Source organism: Palaemon carinicauda, chromosome 6 (genome assembly GCF_036898095.1).
Source record: "Palaemon carinicauda isolate YSFRI2023 chromosome 6, ASM3689809v2, whole genome shotgun sequence".
NCBI classification, from domain to species: domain Eukaryota; kingdom Metazoa; phylum Arthropoda; class Malacostraca; order Decapoda; family Palaemonidae; genus Palaemon; species Palaemon carinicauda.
Window position 1 is genome coordinate 167562549 of NC_090730.1, and position 20536 is coordinate 167583084.

At 43.4% G+C, this 20536-nt stretch overlaps 2 protein-coding genes across 4 annotated transcripts in view; one reads left to right on the forward strand and one right to left on the reverse strand.

Annotated features, from left to right (window-relative positions):
* LOC137642802 (myotubularin-related protein 9) overlaps positions 1–7080 on the reverse strand; it is a 113730-nt gene extending 106650 nt beyond the window's left edge. For all 3 annotated transcript variants that reach the window (XM_068375669.1, XM_068375668.1, XM_068375667.1), the window contains exons 1-2: positions 6945–7080; positions 2020–2171 (exon numbers count right to left, since the gene is read on the reverse strand). In XM_068375669.1, the coding sequence (XP_068231770.1) occupies positions 2020–2166 (147 nt within the window). In that variant the 5' untranslated portion in view covers positions 2167–2171; positions 6945–7080. The remainder of the gene's footprint in view (positions 1–2019; positions 2172–6944) is intronic.
* A 2696-nt stretch (positions 7081–9776) lies between these two features.
* Positions 9777–20536, forward strand: part of LOC137642276 (uncharacterized) — a 38509-nt gene continuing 27749 nt past the window's right edge. The window contains exon 1 of the mRNA XM_068374805.1: positions 9777–10003. The gene's annotated coding sequence lies outside the window, so the exon portion shown is untranslated. The remainder of the gene's footprint in view (positions 10004–20536) is intronic.

Genomic DNA, 20536 nt, shown 5'->3' on the forward strand with positions numbered 1-20536 from the left:
GCCTCAGACATTTCCTTCTACTCACGCCTGTTTATGGTCTATGACCAGAAATTTTTTGTTCGTCACTCAGCCTTCTCTTCCTTCCCTGCTTCATTTCCAATCTTTAGGAACCCTTCTGTTATCATTTATGTCCATCTGTTATCTGTCATTCTAATTACTGTGTATGTCCATTTCTTGTCCTTACATGTAAGAATATCCTCTACTTTAGTTTGCTCTCATATCCATGTTGCTCTTTTTCTTTCTCTGTGAGTTGCAACTAGCTTATGTTCTAAGGCTTTATTAAGGCTCCAAGTTTCTGATGCTTAGGTTAATACTGGTAAAACCATCTGATTAAATACTTTTCTTTCTAGAGAAAGTGGCATTTTATTTTTCATAATCTCATTTTCTTTAGCAAAAGCTCTCCAGTCCATGCTTATCCTTCTTTTAATTTTGGTTTCCTGTCCTGAGGAAACACTTATTGCCTTTCCTGAGTATGTATATTCATTAACAGTCTCTAGAGGTTCGTCCATAGCCCTTATTTGTCATCTATCTGCCATTTCATTCAACATTATTTTATCTTTATTCATATTCATTTTCAGTCCTACATTTCTGCTTTCTCAATTCAAACCCTTTATCAGCTTTTGCAATTCCTCCCATGATTCCCTTAACAGAACTTTGTTATCTGCAATAAGGTGTTCAGGTATTCTCCAATAATGTTAATTCCTACATTTTCCCAATCTAAATTTTTAAAACCTTCTTCTAGGCATGCTGTGACTTTGTGAGCAGGTCCATCTGTAGTCTCTTTGGAAGCCTGTTATGCTTGCCTGATGGCTTCACAAAGCAAGAAAAAAACTGTGTTCTTCAATATTCCTTTCCTAACCCTACCAGTGCTGAGGAACAATCTCTTGTACCCCGGTCCAAAACACTCGGTTCTACTCAGATAGTGCTTAAGCACTCTCAAAGGTCTGAGCAGCAGGTCATCCTGATCGCTAATTGCATCTTGGGGGTGAAGAGATGGATAAGGACTCCTCAAACCTTGGGTCATGGCCGGCTGGGTTCTGGATCATTGTCAAGAAAACACGGACGAATGTAAAGAAGACCTTATATCATCCCTCCAAATAATTCGTGACATACAGTATGCCATGCAGTTTGCCTATTCTCTTAGAGGAGGCCAAGACAAGTATGGAAGTTCTCTTTAAATGTTTGTATGGAGACCACTTGAGAGAGCTGAGAACTCTCATGATGTCCAAGGCTGGAGGTTTGAGTTCTCTGGGAGAACAAGCGTGCTCGATGCTCCTCGAAGCTCCTTATGAGCCTGAACAGTTCCCACATAGAGGAAAGGTCAAATCCCTTCAGCCTGTAAACCTGGCTCAAGGATGAGCAATAGCTTTTCCCTGCAGACTCTGAGAGGAGCTTCTCTTGACAAAAGATGAGAAAGTCAGCAATCAATTGAAGTGAGGCTCTGATCGGAGAAGTATACCATCTATCACACCAATCGCGGAACATGGCCCACTTTCCCTAGTAGATAGCCATAGAGGATTTTTGTAGATATCCAGACTTCTCCTGTGCAGTGCTTCAAGAGAAGCTTTGCGCTCGGAGATATTGGATGGTCACCATCCATGTCGTGACACGGATGCCAGTGAGTTGTGGTACCTCTGCAGATAGGGCTGACAGAGGAGGTTGGGCCACCGGGATAGTTCTCTCGTAAACTCAATGAGGAGCATTAGCAGATCTGCAACTCATTTGGGATGTGACATATTGGCAGCCACCAGGGTTATCCTGATATTCGAGATTGTTAACAGCCTGCTGATTACTCTACTTATCAGGGAAAAGTAGGGCCTTTCTATCCTGCTTTTCCAATTAAGGTTTCAGCTTAATTTTTAATGATAATAATAATAACAGTATAGTACAGGTAATAATAATAATAATAATAATAATAATAATAATAATAATAATAATAATAATAATACAGTACAGTACAAGTAATAAGTAGATTATACTGATTATACAGTAATAATAATGAATACCAAAGTCACTTACCCACAATTCCTGAGGTTCATCATCCCGTGATGATACAATAAGATGATGACCAGTGATGCACAATGTTCCATCCAGTTTAGGATGGTGAGGGCGTTGCAACATCACACGATCGCATCTTGAAATTCGTATCAATTCAGCAAATTCCATTTTTTCTGTAATTTATATGGCATACATTATAACATTTCTACCACCATAAAAAAAGTTTTGATATGAATAAATATTCTTAATTCTCAGTACAGTATTTATATCACATAATTATATAAGTTGCATTTGCTAACCATTCTACAATAATGACAGCCTAAGAATTAGTATGATACTTTAACCTACAATTACTTGAACCAAAGTCTCAAGAATACAACGTTTGCTTATTCGTAAGTAAAGCCATAGGTCATTAAGCATGACTTCCTTAACATATCCTAACTATACTTTTGTACTATGGATATTTTATTGTAATTATACAGTAGTACCTCAACTATGAACACCAGCAAATTGGAATATGAACATATAAATTTTAATTCGGGTACGAGTACTGTACAAACCTTTGTCCTTTCCATAGGAGACTCATCCTCAGGTGGAAGGAAGCCCCTGTTACAACTGGCTGAATACTTATCCAGGGATGCACGAACTCAGATCCTACAAGAGGTGAGAGCTAAGGTTCCTTACACCTCGTACACCAGTAGTGGGACAATACCAGCGGATCCACAGTCCGTGCAATAAAGGATATATAGCAGAAAATCTCTGTGTCATTACAATGAGGCGTATGTATATCAAAGGGTTTGCCTGGTTCCAACCATGTGGCATATTTATACTACAGTATGTTTACAACATACTCCCCCTTGTAAGGAGTGTCGGGAATGATGCTTCTATATTACATTATAAAACAGCTGCGGGTTGAGTGGGGCTTAACTGCAGTTGAATCAATTCCAGCTGACAGGGTTTCCAGAAGCTGTGCCCCAAGAGAGGGGAAGATTGAAAGGAAAAGAAAAAAAACCAGCCATTCTTCACTTTCTTCCCAGAACCCCCATCCTAGAACCGATACTAATGGTCCTATGAGAGGAGCCAAGATCAGTATATCACCTGCTGTGCAGCTACTAAAGGCCATAAGGAGAAGGTTTCTAGGGACCTGCGGGTCGATTCCCACAGGTAATGAGCAGTAAACGTAGAATGACATTTCCACACCCCTGCCTGTAGTTCCTGTGCCACAGAGGTTCTACCAGAATGCCAAGGTCGTACTGTACCTACTATCCTGATATCATGTGCTCTAACCTGAGCTCCATCTGGGGTGGAAGGTGAGGGTGGCAAAAGGGTATGGTCAATGACCTCCCTTAGCCAAGAGATTATATTCTTGGTCACCTTCTTGACTCTCCCAATGGAAGGGGCAGGATGATGGTCGTGGCTGGTAGTGGAGGTGGACTGTGACCACTAAAAGGACACGCCTAGTGCAACAATGAGTCCAGATTGGCCTTCCTCCACTTCTCGGCTACAGCCTCAATCTCCTCTGTCAAAAACAGTGAAAGACCCTTCATCGACACGTTACGGAAATTTAAAATTCCCGCCGGCTGACTTGTTTCTAAAACCTAGAGGCGACGGCATTATGCTTCTTCAGGACCCAATTTGCCCATTGGTTGACAGCTTGGTCTGTCAAGAACACGATACCTCTGGCCCATGTCAAGCCGAAGTTCTCGAGTGCTTTGTATTTGTCTACATCTGTCAAGTCATCTGTATCAACCAGAAAACCGACAGTGCCTGACCAGTGGTCAATCCTGGAGGGGGCCTGAAGAGTCACCATTGCCATGCTCTCCATGTTCATGGCCTATGTTGCTGAAAAACTGATGGGTTGCATACCCAGACGATCGGCCATGACACCTGGGGTCAGTGCAGAAACTACAGGATCAAGCATTAAGAGGAGAGGAGAAGCCTCCTGAATCCGACAATACTTCCTTCGGCACGAGAAAGCCAGAGGAATCATCCTAAAGGATCTACCCGCCCCTAGGAAATCCTTTCTTGCACAGACCTGCACTTCGACCTTGTCTAGTGCTCCCGGGTCCAAAATTGACTGGAAAAGATCCAGACGAGGTCTAGTACTCTGAGGCGCACGGCACAGCCTATCAATGGTGGCTTTCCTCCCTTTCTTTGGGAGGTGAGCAAGGGGCCTCTCCAAGGCCATTCACTTTGCATATGCAGGCTAAGACCTGCAAAAATGTCAACTCTGACAATGAAGGTGGGTGACTCACAAAATAAAGTCTCACAATAATTATGAAGGCATTGATTAGTCACCTAGAGACAACAATTGCAATGACAGACCGGTTCGAATGATACGAGAAAAGAAGACGATAAAAATAATTCTTTTAAGCGAAAACGTATTGTTTGCAACAAAAGTTTCATACTGTATATAAAAGGATTCACCTTGAAGGGTGCTGAGAGGATAAGAATACTGTACATAATTCATCGTATATGCAGATGGTGTTAGTATTCACATGTATACCAGTAAATCGCCAGCCACAATTTCTTATTCTGAATAAGGGTAATACTGTAGTCATAACCTACATATAGTGGTAGCTTATATAGGTTTTTAAAGTGACACATCATTTTAGGTTAGGAAACAGAGGGGGTCATAAGAGGTCAAACCCCTCCAGTATATGTATGGAAAATTAGCCCCCTAGGTTAGTTTAGGCTGCATCCCTGTATCTTAATCTTTCTGTTTTAAATGATATAGTCTCCTAAGTCAGGTTAGGGAAAATAGGAGGCAAAGCCCTTGCTGAGAATAAGGTACGTTAAAATGAATCCCTGTATCTTACTAGGTGTCCGCCAAGGCTGCCTTCTGTCACCAACCCTGTTCAACATCTTCCTTGAACAAATTATGACAGATGCACTCGAAGATCATGTGAGCACAGTTAGCATCGGAGGACGAACAATCAGCAACCTTCGGTTTGCTGATGATATTGACGGCCTGGCAGGGAACGAAGATGAGCTGGTCAACCTCGTGAAACGTCTGGATGAAACATCAACCAGATACGGAATGGAAATCAGTGCTGAAAAAACAAAGCTAATGAGAAACAGCGACGAACCAATCAAAGCAAAAATCGTGGTCGGTGGTCAACAACTTGAAACAGTCCAACAATTCAAGTACCTTGGTGCAATCATCAGCCAAGAAGGATCCAAACCAGAAGTCCATGCAAGAATTGCACAAACAATAGCAGTGCTAGCAAAACTGAATCCAATCTGGAAAGACAAAAACATCGCTGTCAAATCCAAATTGAGACTATTGCATGCCCTAGTCATTTCCATCCTTCTGTATGCTTGTGAATCCTGGACACTGATGGCAGAGCTACAGAGAAAGATCCAAGCTGCAGAAATGAGATGCTTCAGACGAGTGCTTGGCATCTCGTACATTGAGCATGTCACATATGAAGAATTCAACAGAAGAGTGAGACAACACTTAGGACGCTATGAAGATCTGCTATCCACAGTGAAGAGGAGAAAACTAAAATGGTATGGCCACACAACAAGATCAAGCAGCCTGTCCAAGACAATTCTCCAGGGAACAGTTCAGGGGAAGAGGAGAAGAGGGCGGCAGAGAAAGAGGTGGACCGACAACATTGCTGAATGGACAGGAAAAACCTTCGCCCAGACCCAGGCACTCGCACACAACCGTGACAAGTGGAGGCTCCTATTGCGGTGTTCCACCCTGCAGCGCCCCTACGATCTTGGTGGATTATGGGATCGATAAGGGTATCTTACTAGTCCTGTGTTTTCCTCCACCCAAAACTGCTGATTTCCCTCTGTTTCCCCAATCTTTTATTTTATTATTGAAGGAGAGTTTAATATCAGAGCCTTTGTATATCAGCGGCCAGTTCCTCAAGCATGTGTAGTAAATAGACACCAACTAACCTAGGCTTCCCCACAAGCTGCGTCCTTACCAACTTACCTAACAGGACCCTTTAGGCTGCCGTATTCTTAGCAGGCCATCATCATACAAACAGGTGGCCGCTATCATACATACACCCCCTCGTATCTCTGAAACTACTCATTCCTAATAAAAAAGGTCAGAATCATTCAAAACACACAATGTTACGTACATGAATGATATTTTGAAGCCTTTGTATATTAGCAGCCAGTTCCTCCAGCGAACATAAAATACGGACACCAACTAAACTAAACTTCCCTCCCTAACCTAACCTACAAGCTGTGTCCTTACCTATTTACTTGACCGAAGAAGCTAACGTCCCCTGCGACCCCCCCTTACACTGCTGTATTCTTAGTCAGCCGTTATCATACATACAGGTGGCAGCTATCATACATTCACCCCATTATTTTAATATCACAAATCCAGTCATGGCCTAAACTGTAAAATTTATCCAAGTTTGTCAAGTTTTCCCCACCCAAAACCCCGAGTTCCCACTGGGGTCCCCCATTATTGGAGGATATAGATGTATATATATTTCTGAAACTATTAATTTGCGACGGGAACGAGTGTCATTTTCGAAGAGAGCGTAATTTTTTCTATGAGAAACAGTAGTTTTTTTCCTAGGTTACATTGCCATGTAATTCACTACAATGAAACCGAAATTTATTCCCAAAACGGAGATACCTTTGGATAATAGCCTAACTTACATCGTAAATAACTCACTTTGCCTACCAATGGGCTATTAATAAGTTACTCTGTTACCCTTCCCATTCCACAAAAAAAAAGAGGAAATGATAATCATTAGAGTATTGCTGTCATTCAATTCAATATTATCGAGACATTAGTTTATCAAAACATTGTCCATTAGGGTCATACTGAGGCTGTCTTGATCCGTGGCCTTACCGTAACTTCAACTATTTGAATATGTCTAAATGAAGGTTATTAAACATTAACATCATTCATTAACTGCAAATTATACATTCTATGGGAATTTAGAAAACATATGCTGTGTACTGACCTCAAACTATGCTGTTGTATGTAGATAATCAACACATAAACACACACCCCTAAACACAGCTGATTATTGACAGGTGGCGGTCTGCGATAATAGATTAATGTTTACTAGAAATGAAACCACTAGTCACTGCCTTCTTCTTCTGTCATATTGCAGGTAGGCAAAATAAAGGGTCTATTCGTTAGATTATATATCTTTAATAAGATTATGTCGTGTTTGCAAGTAGCAGGAAATAATTGATAAGGAAATTATGTACATGTTTATAAATTGTATGAGAATAAAGCTGTGGATTCCTTTCAGTTTCCAATAAAAATAATGCAATCATCAAATAGTAATAATTGCTACTAAATAAGCTAGCACGGTTATCATAAACTTTGTTTCCGAGCATTTCCAAATTATTTACAATGAAAAGTTGAAGATTGGATTTTTTTAATTTAATATTTTTCTTCATAAAAAAATATTTGAGAAAACTTCGTTTGTATTGATTTTTTTTTGGATTGATTTATATTCAGCTGGCATTATGTCAGCACGAATCCTTGATCAAAGTTTGGTAATATATATGGACTCGGTTAATTCAACTGGGATATGTCGCTTCCAGCTACTCTCTTTGATAATAAATGACAGGAGGCAAAATATATATTTCTAGTCCATGCTAACATTGTGGAGATCAGTAATTAAAATAGCTTGTGCTAAGAAAGCCACACAAATTTATTCGTTTTTATCCTAAATGTTATAGAGAACAACTCAAAGATTGATTGTCATATCATATTATGGAATAGTAAAACAAAAATAGTGAGTGCCATACGAAATGCTCATTTCCAGTAATATTTTTCCATTCCCACACACCCCACTTTTCTTCCTTATAAGCATCTACTTGAATCATCTACTTATAATTATCTACTTAGCTGATATTTAACATGTTTATGCAAACGTCTATTAAGATTAATTACTTAACATCCTTTCACTCGTTATTCCTGTGAAATTCATCAGTAATGGATAAAAATTCTGATAAAGAAACTTGTGTATATACTCCCTTGTCTGTGGCTATGGTCTGTTTTCTGTTAATCCGGTGTTATCCTTTTATATAAAATCTTACTTTCCCGGAATTTTTAAGAAATTGGCAGCTGTTGGATCCCCTTCTCCTGTATAAATATTATGTTTTTGTATATATATTCTCATTGTTGAGTCTGTTGATGTCCCTAATGGACGAAAGTACCAACTCCAATCAAGTCTTTTCATCTTTCCTTTCATGGCTATAACATACACACACACACACACACACACACACATATATATATATATATATATATATATATATATATATATATATATATATATATATATATATATATATATATTTATATATATATATATACATACATATATATATATATATATATATATATATATATATATTTATATATATATATATATATATATATATATATATATGCACACACACACACACACACACATATATATATATATATATATATATATATATATATATATATATATATATATATATATATATATATATATAAGCATATGTTTAACTGTGGGTCTACTTACATCCATCACTTTTGACACCATAGTTAAAGATAGCATGCACAAATATTTAAAGAATTTAGTTATTATATCGGTCACTCTTCCTCGAGTAAGTTCAGGAGCAGAATTCATCCTTCGATCTGGTGTGACAGTAACGCCCAAAAGGGTACCTCTTCCCACATTTATCTTTTACGCATATCGGTTATTCACAAAATTCACTCATCAATGTATATTTACTTTCATCGATTATAAAGCTTTGAAATTCTTTGTTTCTGCTACATCTTTTAACAACTCACACACTTGCTCCTATAAAAAGATAAGTCAAAATAATATATTAATTATGTTGCTAAGATCCATCATTCTTACTTTTTCTGTTCTTGTTTTCCCTCGAGCCTGGGGCAAGGTTGATAAGTTAGGATAAGCTCCAATCTGTGTAGAACACGGGCTCTTGCTGTATTAACAGCTCGTTTTAGAAAAAAAATTAGAATGGCCGTTCGACAAGTCTCTGCGCTCAGATATACATATAGGAAGGAGAAACGTATTAAAATAGATTATGCAGGTAGTAGGTTGCCCAGGGCATCAGCCGCCCGTTGATATACTACTGCCAGAGAATTATGGAGTCTTTTGACTGGCCAGACAGTAATACATTGGATCTTTCCCTCTGGTTACGGTTCTTTCCTTTTGCCTACACAGACACCGAATAGTCTGGCCTATTCTTTACAGATTCTCCTCTGCCCTCATACACCTGACAACACTGAGATTACCAAACGATTCTTTTTCACCCAAGGGGTTAACTACTGCACTGTAATTGTTCAGTGACTACTTTCCTCTTGGTAAGGGTAGAAGAGACCCTTTGGCTATGGTAAGCAGCTCTTCTAGGAGAAAGGACACTCGAAAATCAAATCATTGTTCTCTAGTCTTGGCTAGTGCCATAGCTTCTGTACCATGGCCTTCCACTGTCTTGGTTTAGGGTTCTCTTGCTTAAGGGTACACTTGAGCACACTGTTCTGTCTTGTTTTGTTAAAGTTTTTATAGTTTATATAGGAAATATTTATTTCAATGTTTTTACTGTTCTTAAAATATTTTATTTTTCCTAGTTTCCATTCCTCACTGGGCTATTTTCCCTGTTGGAGCCCCTTGGATTACAGCATCCTGCTTTTCCAACTAAGGTTGTAGCTTAGCATTTGATAATAATAATAATAATAATAATAATAATAATAATAATAATAATAATAATAATAATAATAACTACGATTACCAAATCAATATATGAAGAACTAAGAAGAAGAAGCGTTTGTTTTGTTTAGTGTCCCGCGGAATTCTTTACTCCTTGTGAATTTCAGTTGTGATTAATAATTGTTTTCGTTTATTCTGTGCTAATTATAACTTTCTTTCACAATGCTTAAACTAGAAAAGGAAACAATATAAGTGGAACGCTTTACATAATGTATATAGATTGGTGTTGCTCTGTCAAAAGGTTATGGAGGAAAGATGGCAATGGTAGATCTAAGTGGGTAAGTAAACTGCCGTCACTAAAATCTTAAGTTGTTTTATAGGGTAAATATGTATAGGGTAAATATATGAGACTCTTTAACGACCTTCCACTCGATGTCAAGAATAGCAATAATGTGGCAGCTTTCAAGAAAAACGAAGACTTATCTTTTTAGAAAGTGTTATAATAGTGACCTGAAAACTATTAAGCCTGAATACAAATGCTAGCGAAATAACTGATAATGATACAGAGCAAAATATTAACTGGAAAGAAATTATTTTTCACACACCAAGGCCCGCCTGAACAGACCTTTAGTGTCTGATGGAGGGCGAGAAATAAACCCGTAAAAGTAAAAAGTAAAAGTAAGTAAATATACGATACTTTAATTTATAGCCAAATACATGAACCATATATTTTTCCTTCTCGCTATCTTGTGTTTTATGCATTTCTAACCATGATAATAGGGGCAAACCACCCGTTCATGAGTTTCTGGACTCCTTATGTAAAGACAATTATGGGGGACCCCAATGGGAAACCAGGGTGGTTTCATTGTAGTTTATTCCATGGCAATGTAACCTAGGATTCCAACTACTTTTTCTTATAGGAAAAATTACGCTCCCTTCGAAAATAACACTCGTTCCCGTCGCAAATTAATAGTTTCAGAAATATATATACATCTATATCCTCTGATAATGGGGGACCCCCAGTGGGAACTCGGGGTTTTGGGTGGGGAAAACATACTGGGGAACCGATATATAACCGTAAATCAGTCCTTTTCTTCTCTATACATTTCCTTCTTGTATTTATTATAACCGTAGGAAAATACAAAACAGTATAACTGGATATATTTGGGAGGAGTCGTTTCAAAGGTTATTTCTTGTAGTAATACAGTAACCAGTGCTGCCAACGCCTGATGTAGTTTAAATGTTAGCATTCCATACCTGATGTAGATCAAATGTTAGCATTCCTTGCTAACATTAGCACCCATTTGTACGTTCGTCCGTTCGCACCTGCGCATATATAACCCCCCTGCGCAGGAGTTTCTCTCCCAAATTACTCTTTTTATTACCGTATTATTTTCTCATTTTATATTCCCATTCAATATTATTTATCATATATTCCATTTTACCTTCCTATATTGGGTTTATTTGTTTGGTTATTTCCTTTCCCATTTGTACGTACGTTCGTTTCATCAGTTTCCGACCTGCGCATATATCCCCCCCCCTTCGCAGGAGTTTCCTCTCCCCCATTACTCTTTTTAGTACCGTGTTATTTTCTCATTTTTTATTCCCATTCAATATTATTTATCATTCATTCCATTTTACCTTCCTATATTGGGTTTATTTGTTTGGTTATTTCTTTATCTCTTCCTGGTTGCACATAAATACTTACTCTGGACTAGTTTGTTTATCCAGTTAATTCTCGGTATGATCATCTCATTTTATATTCCCATTCAATATTATTTACCGTTCATTCCATGTTACCTTCCTGTATTGTTTTTATTTATTTTTGTTGGTTATTTCTTTTTCTCTCCCCTGTGTCTTATAAATCCTTTCTCTGGTCTAGTTTCCGTATTTAGTTCATTCATGTTTACCGGCTAAAGTTCTTTGTTTTTCCCTTAACCAATCACCACCTTAGGCCTATGCAGATATCTCCCTACCCCCCCCACTTCCTTTACCACTATTAGCGGTTTTTCATAGGCTTTGTTCCAATGCCTTTCCCGTTGTAACCTTTGAGCTGGTGAGGTGTTCATTACTAGTGCGGTTTCTTTTTTCGTCTATTGCGATGGAGCAAGTTATAGAGTCGTTCTGTTTTATCTTATAGGCAAGTCATTCACGTGTTTTATTGCTATTCTGGATCCATCATTCGTAAAACTAAGAAAAAACGCCGTTGTGGTTATACCTTTACTGCCTATAAAGGTACTTTTTTGGACAATAGTCGTCTACCCCCATGGAAGATAATATTATGTGCCATCCACTTTTTGCATAATCATTCGGACCATGAGACCCTCATGGATGGTATCGACATATCTTCGAAAACTAGTGTCGATTGGAGAAGTTTCTGTTCCCAGGTTACCGAATACTTCGACGTTTTCTTCATAAAAGTAAGTCATTCCTCAATAGCCATTATACGTGTTTTGTGACCGGGGTACTTCTAGGCAAGGTTAGGTGGGTTTGTTAGGTTCTGTGGTCTTTCTGTACTATTTATATATTGTGTAACAGTTATATGGAAAAATTATTTAATATTCGAATGGAAATATTTATCATTTCTGCCACTAGTAATGTCATCGTGTCGTTGGTAGTTCTGTGTTCCATTCGTCACCGTTGGTAGTACTGTGAAACAAAGTAAGTCATTCCCCAATGCTTATTATATGAGTTTTGTGACCGGGGTACTTCTAGGCAAGGTTAGGTGGGTTTGTTAGGTTCTGTGGCCTTTTGGTATTTTTTATTTATTGTTTAATAGTTATATGGAAAAATTATTTAGTTTACGTATGGAAATATTTAGCATTTCTATCTCTAGAAATGTCATCGTGTCGTTGGTAACACTGTGTACCATTCGTCAACGTTGGTAGTTCTGTCAACCATTGGTAACGTTGCTAATGTTATCGTCCCCTACATCTGTTGTTTAAATATTTTCACTCAGTATATATGTCAACAGTGTTAATATTTATATGGTTCATTTGTATTGTATTTCATTGTGTCATTTCGCACAGGAAATATATGATTTCCTATAGTAGATATCGTGATTTAACTGGTTTTCTCATTCATTTAATCCGTAATAACATCAACCAATTCGTCAACTTATAACTAACCGAATTGGTTGATCTGTTTGTTTGCGATTGAAATGATCATCAAAATCGGTTAAATCTCGTTATTTGCTATAGGAAATCATATATTTCTTGTGCGAAATCACACCATGGAATAATATACAAAATTACCACCAGGGTTTTATGGGTGGCCGAATGTCATAAACGAGTGATTAGCAGCAATAATAATGATCAGAAATGCAAAATAAGCACAAGATAACCAGTTGGGGAAAATATATGGTCAGAATTATGAAAAAACCTCATGCAACATGCATAATGAACTTGTAAGGACAGTGAGACAAGCGTTTACCAACATCAACTGATAGTTTATTCAAACATGCGTGGGAATATAATACAGGGTGTGGATGGAAAGGTAGCATGGCGTAGACGCCAATTCAGCTTGAACTTCCCGCCAAAATATATGTTTTCTCACATGAACAAATACACGAATTGCAAGTAAACAGAAACATGTAATGAAATAATACATATGTCAAATTGTAGCTCTGAGGGAGCGGAATACATATATATAGGAAGCCACGGTGTGGCGAAAGGAGAATTTAAATAAATAGACAATTTATTGAATTTCTGGACGACAGAGGGAGCGGTGTCCTTACAAGTACTCCACCCCCCAAGACATCGGACGGCGTAGAGGGCTGATGATTAATCTTCGTATCTTTTCGTGCGTCGGAGGGTTCCTTTTGTTTTTGAACGGAGGGGCGCGTCGGCGTAAGGATCTCTTCCTCTCGTCATCGTTTGTTGATTTTTTTTTCATTGGGCGCCTTGTTTTGAGGTGGCACTCTGGATCTGCCAGGTCCGGTGGAGGCAGTGTCGCCCCCTTCGAGAAACTCTGGTTTCACGTGGTCTATTGAGACCCAGTCTTCTTGGCCATGCACGTTGAGAAGGAAGGCTTTCGTCGTCTTCTTAATTACTCGGTAGGGGCCTCGATAAGGTCTGGTTAGTGGTTGTCGATGGGTGTCGACACGGACGAAAACATACCCGCAGTCATCCAGGTTCTTTGGCTTGAAATGCTTAGTTCTGTCCTGATAGGTTTTGAGACATGGCCTGAATTTCTTGGCGATGTCCCTAAGATGATCCAGCTGCGTGTCGTCGGTTGATGTGGGAAAGAATTCGCCAGGAACTGCGAGCGCCTCCCTGTAAACCTTTCGGCGGGCGAAGGCTCGCCATCCGCGCGAGGGGCGGTGCGAAGGCCGAGAAGTACCCAAGGAAGTCGTGATTTCCAGTCCCCGTCGGTGCAGCTCGCCATCAGGGACGCCTTGAGGGCGCGATGAGTTCGTTCGACCATACCGTTTGCCGCGGGGTTGTATGCCGTGGTGCTGTGGAGTGTCGTCCCCATCAGGTTTGCCAGAGAGAGCCATATTTCTGAGAGGAAAGCTGGGCCTCTGTCTGTCGTGATGTCGTCAGGAACGCCAAATCTGCTCACCCAGCTTGACAAAAGGGCTTCGGCGCATGCTTGAGTTGTAGCTTCGGTCATCGGCGATGCCTCCAACCACCTCGTGGAGCGATCGATGATCGTAAGCAGGTAGCGAGCAGATCCGGAAGGCGACAATGGTCCCACGACATCGATGTGTATGTGACCGAAACGTCTTTTTGGTTGGAGAAAATCACCTACCCCCGATTCGGTGTGACGGCTGATTTTGCTTGATTGGCAGTTGATGCATGTCTTCACCCATTCCCGGGCGTCCTTTTTGATTTCTGGCCAGACGAACTTTTCAGACAGAAGGCGAGCGGTGGTGCGTCCTGAGGGTTGTGAAAGTCCATGGATGATGTCGAATATTTTTCTTCTGCAGGAGGCCGGTATCCAGGGGCGTGGGCGGCTGGTACTGGTGTCGCAGAGGATAGTTACTCCTGCTGGTCCGAGGGGAATCGCAGTTATCTTGAGCACGGATGGCCCCGTCAGGTGATCCTGTGCTTCTTGGTCGGTGCGCTGTTCGGATGCGAGATTGGCGTAATCGATTCCCAGGTGGATTGCGTCGAATTCAATCCTTGAAAGGGCGTCCTCGACTGGGTTTTTCTTTCCTGGAACGTAGCGTATGGTGCACCCGAATTCGGCGATTGTTGCGAGATGACGTTATCGGGAGGACCATGCGTCTGTCGATTTTGTGAAAGCGTGTACGAGGGGTTGATGGTCCGTCGTGATTGTGAAGGGTGTGCCCTCCAGGATGTGCCTGAAGTGGCGGACGGCGAGGTAGACGGCGAGGAGTTCCCTATCGAAGGTGCTGTATCTTGTTTTGGCGGGTTTCAATTTCTTGCTGAAGAATGCCAGCGATCGAGGAGAACCATCGACGAGTTGTTCCAGCACAGCCCCACAGGCGACGTTGCTGGCGTCGGTCGTCAGTCGCAGGGGCGCGTTGTCGTCGAAATAAGCCAGGGTGGTGGCTTTTGCGTGGGCATCTTTCGTCCGGGTGAATGCCTGTTGTTGGGGAAAACCCCACTCAAGTTTTTTTGTTTTCCCTTTCAGGACGTTGTCGAGGGGTGTTAGGGTTTGTGCGATGTTGGGGATGAAGTGCCTGTAGTAATTGACCATCCCCAGGAACTCCTGAAGTTGGCGAGTGGTTGTAGGTATTGGGAACCTTTTGATGGCGTCAACCTTGGTTGTCATGGGTTTTACCCCGCACGAGGATACGCGGTGACCAAGAAAGTCCACTCCTTCCGCGCCGAACGTGCACTTGTCGAAACGTACGACCAGGCCGTTCTCCTGTAGGCATTTGAGGACGGTGCGGACGTGCCTCTGGTGTTCCTCCTTGGTTTTCGAGAATGTCAGGATGTCGTCGACGTAGCAGACGCAGAATGGTAGGTCGCCCAGAATGCTATCCATTAGTCGTTGGAAGGTCGCCCCGGCATTGCGTAGACCGAAGGTTGATTATGTGAAGGTATAGGATCCGAACGGCGTCACAATGGCAGTTTTCGGAATGTCCTCCGGAAATACGGGGACCTGGAAGTAAGACTTGAGAAGGTCCATCTTGGTGAAATATTTCGCGCCGTGCAACGCATTCGTTAGGTCTTGCATGTTGGGCAGAGGGTAGTGATCGGGCGTCGTGATGAGGTTTAGGCACCTGTAGTCGCCGCAAAGTCTCCAGGACCCGTCAGGCTTTTTTACCATGTGTAGGGGAGATGCCCAGGGGCTCGATGCTTTCATACAAATACCCATGCGTTCCATATCCTCAAAGGCGCGTTTGGCATCCTTCAGTTTCTGGGGCGGGAGGCGGCGGAATTTGGCGTGAGTAGGAGGACCTGTTGTCGTGATGTGGTGGTAGATCCCGTGCTTGGAGGGGGAACCTGGCGAGTGTCGGAGCTCGGGCTTGAAAACGTCAGGAAATTCTTGTAGGAGGTCGGCGTAGGGGTGCGTCATTACGGCGGATACGGACATTGTTGCAGGGCCGTCTTCTAGGGCGCGGGACTGGCAGGTTCCAGTGTCGATGAGACGTTTGTTAGCAACATGGACAAGGAGTCCGTGGTGAGCGAGGAAATCCGCACCGAGGAGGGGGCGATTGACGTCAGCGATGGCGAAGGGCTAAGAATACAAACGGCCCATGATAGATATTTTCAGGGTCCTGGTCCCGTAACACCGTATGGGAGATCCGTTGGCGGCGACGATTGAGGGAGCGTTTTTGTTGGGACCACGGTCTAGGTCGGACTGGGACGGTGGGAACGTTGACTACATTGCGCCGGTGTCTACCATGAGTCTACGGTTGGAAACGGTATCGAGGATATAGAAACCATTCTTGTTTTGGTTTCCTGCGGCTGTGATGGTGGTAGGTGGATTCTTCTGGCGTCATCTTCTAGGGAAACTGCATGGTGCCCTACATTTCTTGGCGTCGCTGCCGAACTGTTGGTGGTAGAAGCACCATGCTGTGTTAGTCCTAGGGTTCGGTCGTGTCGGTTGTGGCGGTTTCTTTCTTGCTAGAGCGTTGATCTCGTCGTCCTCAGGGGCCGTTGCTGAGGAGTCTATGGAAGAGCAGCTGCTGAAGGAGGAGAACGAAGACGATACTGATGATGCTCCGAGGCGAGATGCTTTGGAGGCCTCGTGGAGCTTCTGAGCCTTCGACAGGAGTTCGTTCATCGGAAGCATGTCGGCGTCTGTCAATTGGGCCCTTACGTCCGGTGATAGGCGTCGAAGGAAGATCTCGCTAGATAGGCTAATTTCACGCCGTCGGCCGTTGCTGTCTGTTTCGGGGAGCATAAGCAGGCCGGTTAACTCGTCCCACGCCTCGACAGGAGAGGTGTCACCCATGGGCTTGCCAGCGAGGTCGAGGAATTTCTGTCCCCTTGCTGAAACGGAGAGGGAGTAGATACCGATGAGTTTCGTTCTCAGGTCGTCGTATGAAACTTGGCCGGCCCGGGCGTCGAGCCATGGGGAAATCTTGTCGAATACCTCTTCCGGGATGGAGGTGAGAACAATGTCGGCCTTGGCGCAGGAGTCACTGAGTCTAGCGACTCGGAAGAGTACGTCTGCTCTCAGGAACCAGAAAGCGGTGTTGTGTTGAGAAAAGGGCGGCAGTTTGACTTTGGGCGTGGAGGCGAGGCCGCTGGGCGCGATGGGTGTGTTGCTTCCGGCATTGTGGTCAGACGACGAGTCGGCGAAGAGGTGGGAAGTTGATATGTCGGTTAAGCTCATTCTACTGCCTTACATGCACCGAGGTGTGGGAGAACCAAAGGCTGAAGCTCATGCCTAAGGTAACGGAGTAAAGAGAAGGTAGCACGGCCGTAATAAGTCCGTTAATGGCAAAGCCAAAACTGCTGATGCTACTTCAACTCCGGGGTCACCAGTTGTAAGGACAGTGAGACAAGCGGCACCAACATCAACTGATAGTTTATTCAAACGTGTGGGAATATAATACAGGGTGCGGACGGAAAGGTAGCATGGCGTAGGCGCCAATTCAGCTTGAACTTCCCGCCAAAATATATGTGTTTTCTCACATGAACAAATACATGAATTGCAAGTAAACAGAAACATGTAATGAAATAATACATATGTCAAATTGTAGCTCTGAGGGAGCGGAATACATATATATAGGAAGCCACGGTGTGGCGAAAGGAGAATTTGAATAAATAGACAATTTGTTGAATTCTGGACGACGGAGGGAGCGGTGTCCTTACAAACTAATTGAACGACGGTACCAGAGATTGATATCTAGATCAGAAATAAGAATTGTTCCGTAACCGAAATACAAACCACGCTATTTACATTGGGTTTACCTTTTAGCGCAGCTGAAAGGGTGAGCCATTAGAATTTAACGAGGGTGTATTACCCCCGCGCTAGTTAGCGGGGGGGGGGGGGGGGGGGGTAGGGGAGTGGTAGCTAGCTACCCCTCCCCCCCTCTCACACACAGGTGAATGCTCACTTTCACTTTTGGCTCGGACTGGGACAGACATCTCTGTCTTGGTCCTCGCTTGGCAGCCATTGTTTGTTTTGTCTTTACTTAATCGCTTACTTTTCTTTTACTCAATACATATGTAAACATGTTTTCATGTTTGTATATATATTTGAGTATAGAATTCAGTAAGTTTCCTTTTCAGAGCTGTGTTTGTAGTGTATGATATCTCCGTGGAGTCCTCGGCAGTTAGGCCACCACGGCGTAATTTTATGGGTTGCATCGATATGACTTCGGTCTTTCTCTCTCTCTCTCTCTTGAGGTCGTTCACCCTTTTACTACGTGTTACCACGCCCTTGTAGCTTCCTTCCCGTGTGGGGGGGGTTGCTACGCCGTACGTTTTGTTTCAATTAGTTTATGAATCTAATTGTAGTTGTAAATTTTCAGCTTGTAGAACGATTCCTTTCGGGGTTTTCGTCCTTTCTTTAGTGTTCATTCATTTTTAAGTTACATACAGTAATTACATAGTTTCATAATTATAATTGTTATAATTCTGTTTTGGTTACAGCTCTCCTTCCGTGAGTGTAAGTGGTTGTGAGGGCACGTGCCTGTTGTGTAATTCTTGTTTCCTTTCTCTCGGGATTCCTCTTCGGAGCCTTCCCTGGGGAATGAATGTGTACTAATGTTTTTTGTTTTTATTTTTTTACAGTTACCGATCTAGTTCGTTTCTGTAATATGGCTACGGTGTGAGCTGTCTTGTGGAGGCCTGGGGATTCGGCTGTTGCTGCCTCCCCTTTGGATTTTCGTCAGGGGCGTGTTTCCTTCTATTGGAAGTACTCCCGTGACGATTGACAGCTCTCCAGTTCATTTTAGAACTTAGGAGGCTTGCCTCCTTGGGTGGGTAACTTTCCTTCCGAGGGAAGTTTTTCCTGTCCAGGCTTGAGTTTTCCCCTTTTGGGGGGTTCTTCTCTTGCCTTTTTTTCATGCGACTATGCTCTTGGTGATGAGCGGTCACACCTGCAGTTTCGCTCAAGGGGCTGGGCAACTGCAGGAGCCCTTCTTCGGAGGATTGCTCCTTTTAGGTCACTGGCTGACCAGTCTCTTCTACGAAGTGTTTCTCTTTCGTTCGCGAGAGAGTACACTCATAGAGACTCCTCTTCGGAGGATTCTTCTGCTGCTGTTGCTGTTGGCCTCCTTCGCCGTAAGGCTCACCGTCTGCCTCGTCGTAAGGGCCTCTCATCTCCCTATAAGGGTGCTAAGAGGCGCCTTTTTTGAATCTACGTTTGCAGCCTACAACTCCTTCATCCGCCCTGATGCAGATGGACAGCAGTCTGACGGGCAACGGTCTTCCCGACGGACAACGGTCTTCCCGACGGACAACGGTCTTCCGACGGACATCAGTCTCCCGGCGGACAGGCAACGGTCTGCTCCTGCTCAGTGTTAGCGCACAGGCGCTCTCCTGCTCATCAGCGATTCCTGATCGCTAGCGCTCTCCTGTTCGCCAACGCTCTCCTGTTCGTCAGCGCTCTCCTGCTCGTCGGCGCTCTCCTGTTCGTCGGCGCTCTCCTGCTCGTCGGCGCTCTCCTGATGTTCGCCCTCCTCGCCAGCGCTCTCCTGCTCATCAGCTCTCTTCTGAGCGTCAGCGCTCATTTGAGGATCATCGCCCTGCGGTCTCTGACCATCCTACAGTTCCTGCTGAGCTCCCTGCTCGCCATCAGTCTTCTGACCCTGTGGCTACGCGACATCGTTCAGCGCGTGTGTCAAAAGCACATGTTCGCCAACGCGCCTGCGATCTTCCTGTTCCTGCTCGTGAACGCGCCGCGCCACCTGTCCCTTCACAGGATCTCACGCGTCGACCTCCTGCTCGCCAGCGATCTCCTGCTCGCCAGCGATCTCCTGCTCGCCAGCGATCTCCTGCTCGCCAGCGATCTCCTGCTCGCCAGCGATCACCTACGCGCCAGCGATCACCTGCTCGCCAGCGCGCACAGGCGATTTTAGTATCGCCTATTCGCCAGCGTTCTCCCACGCGTCAACGATCGCCTACGCGCCAGCGTTCACCTGCTCGCCAGCGTTCACCTGCTCGCCAGCGTTCACCTGCTCGCCAGCGTTCACCTGCTCGCCAGCGTTCACCTGCTCGTCAGCGCGCTCAGGCGATTTTGGTATCGCCTATTCACCAGCGTTCTACGCGTCAGCGATCACCTGTTTCTCGGCGATCTCCAGACCGCCCGCGTGTGTTACAGCCTGCGCGCCAACGTTCTCCAACGCTTCGTCAGCCGGAGGTTCTGAAGGGACATGGTTCGCAGGCTACTAGCTCGCCATCGCGCGATCGCTCACCGGCGCATGCTGCTTGCTATCGCTCGCCAACGCGTCACCATGCCACAACGCGCCATCGCCTACCTGCGCGTCAGCGCTCACC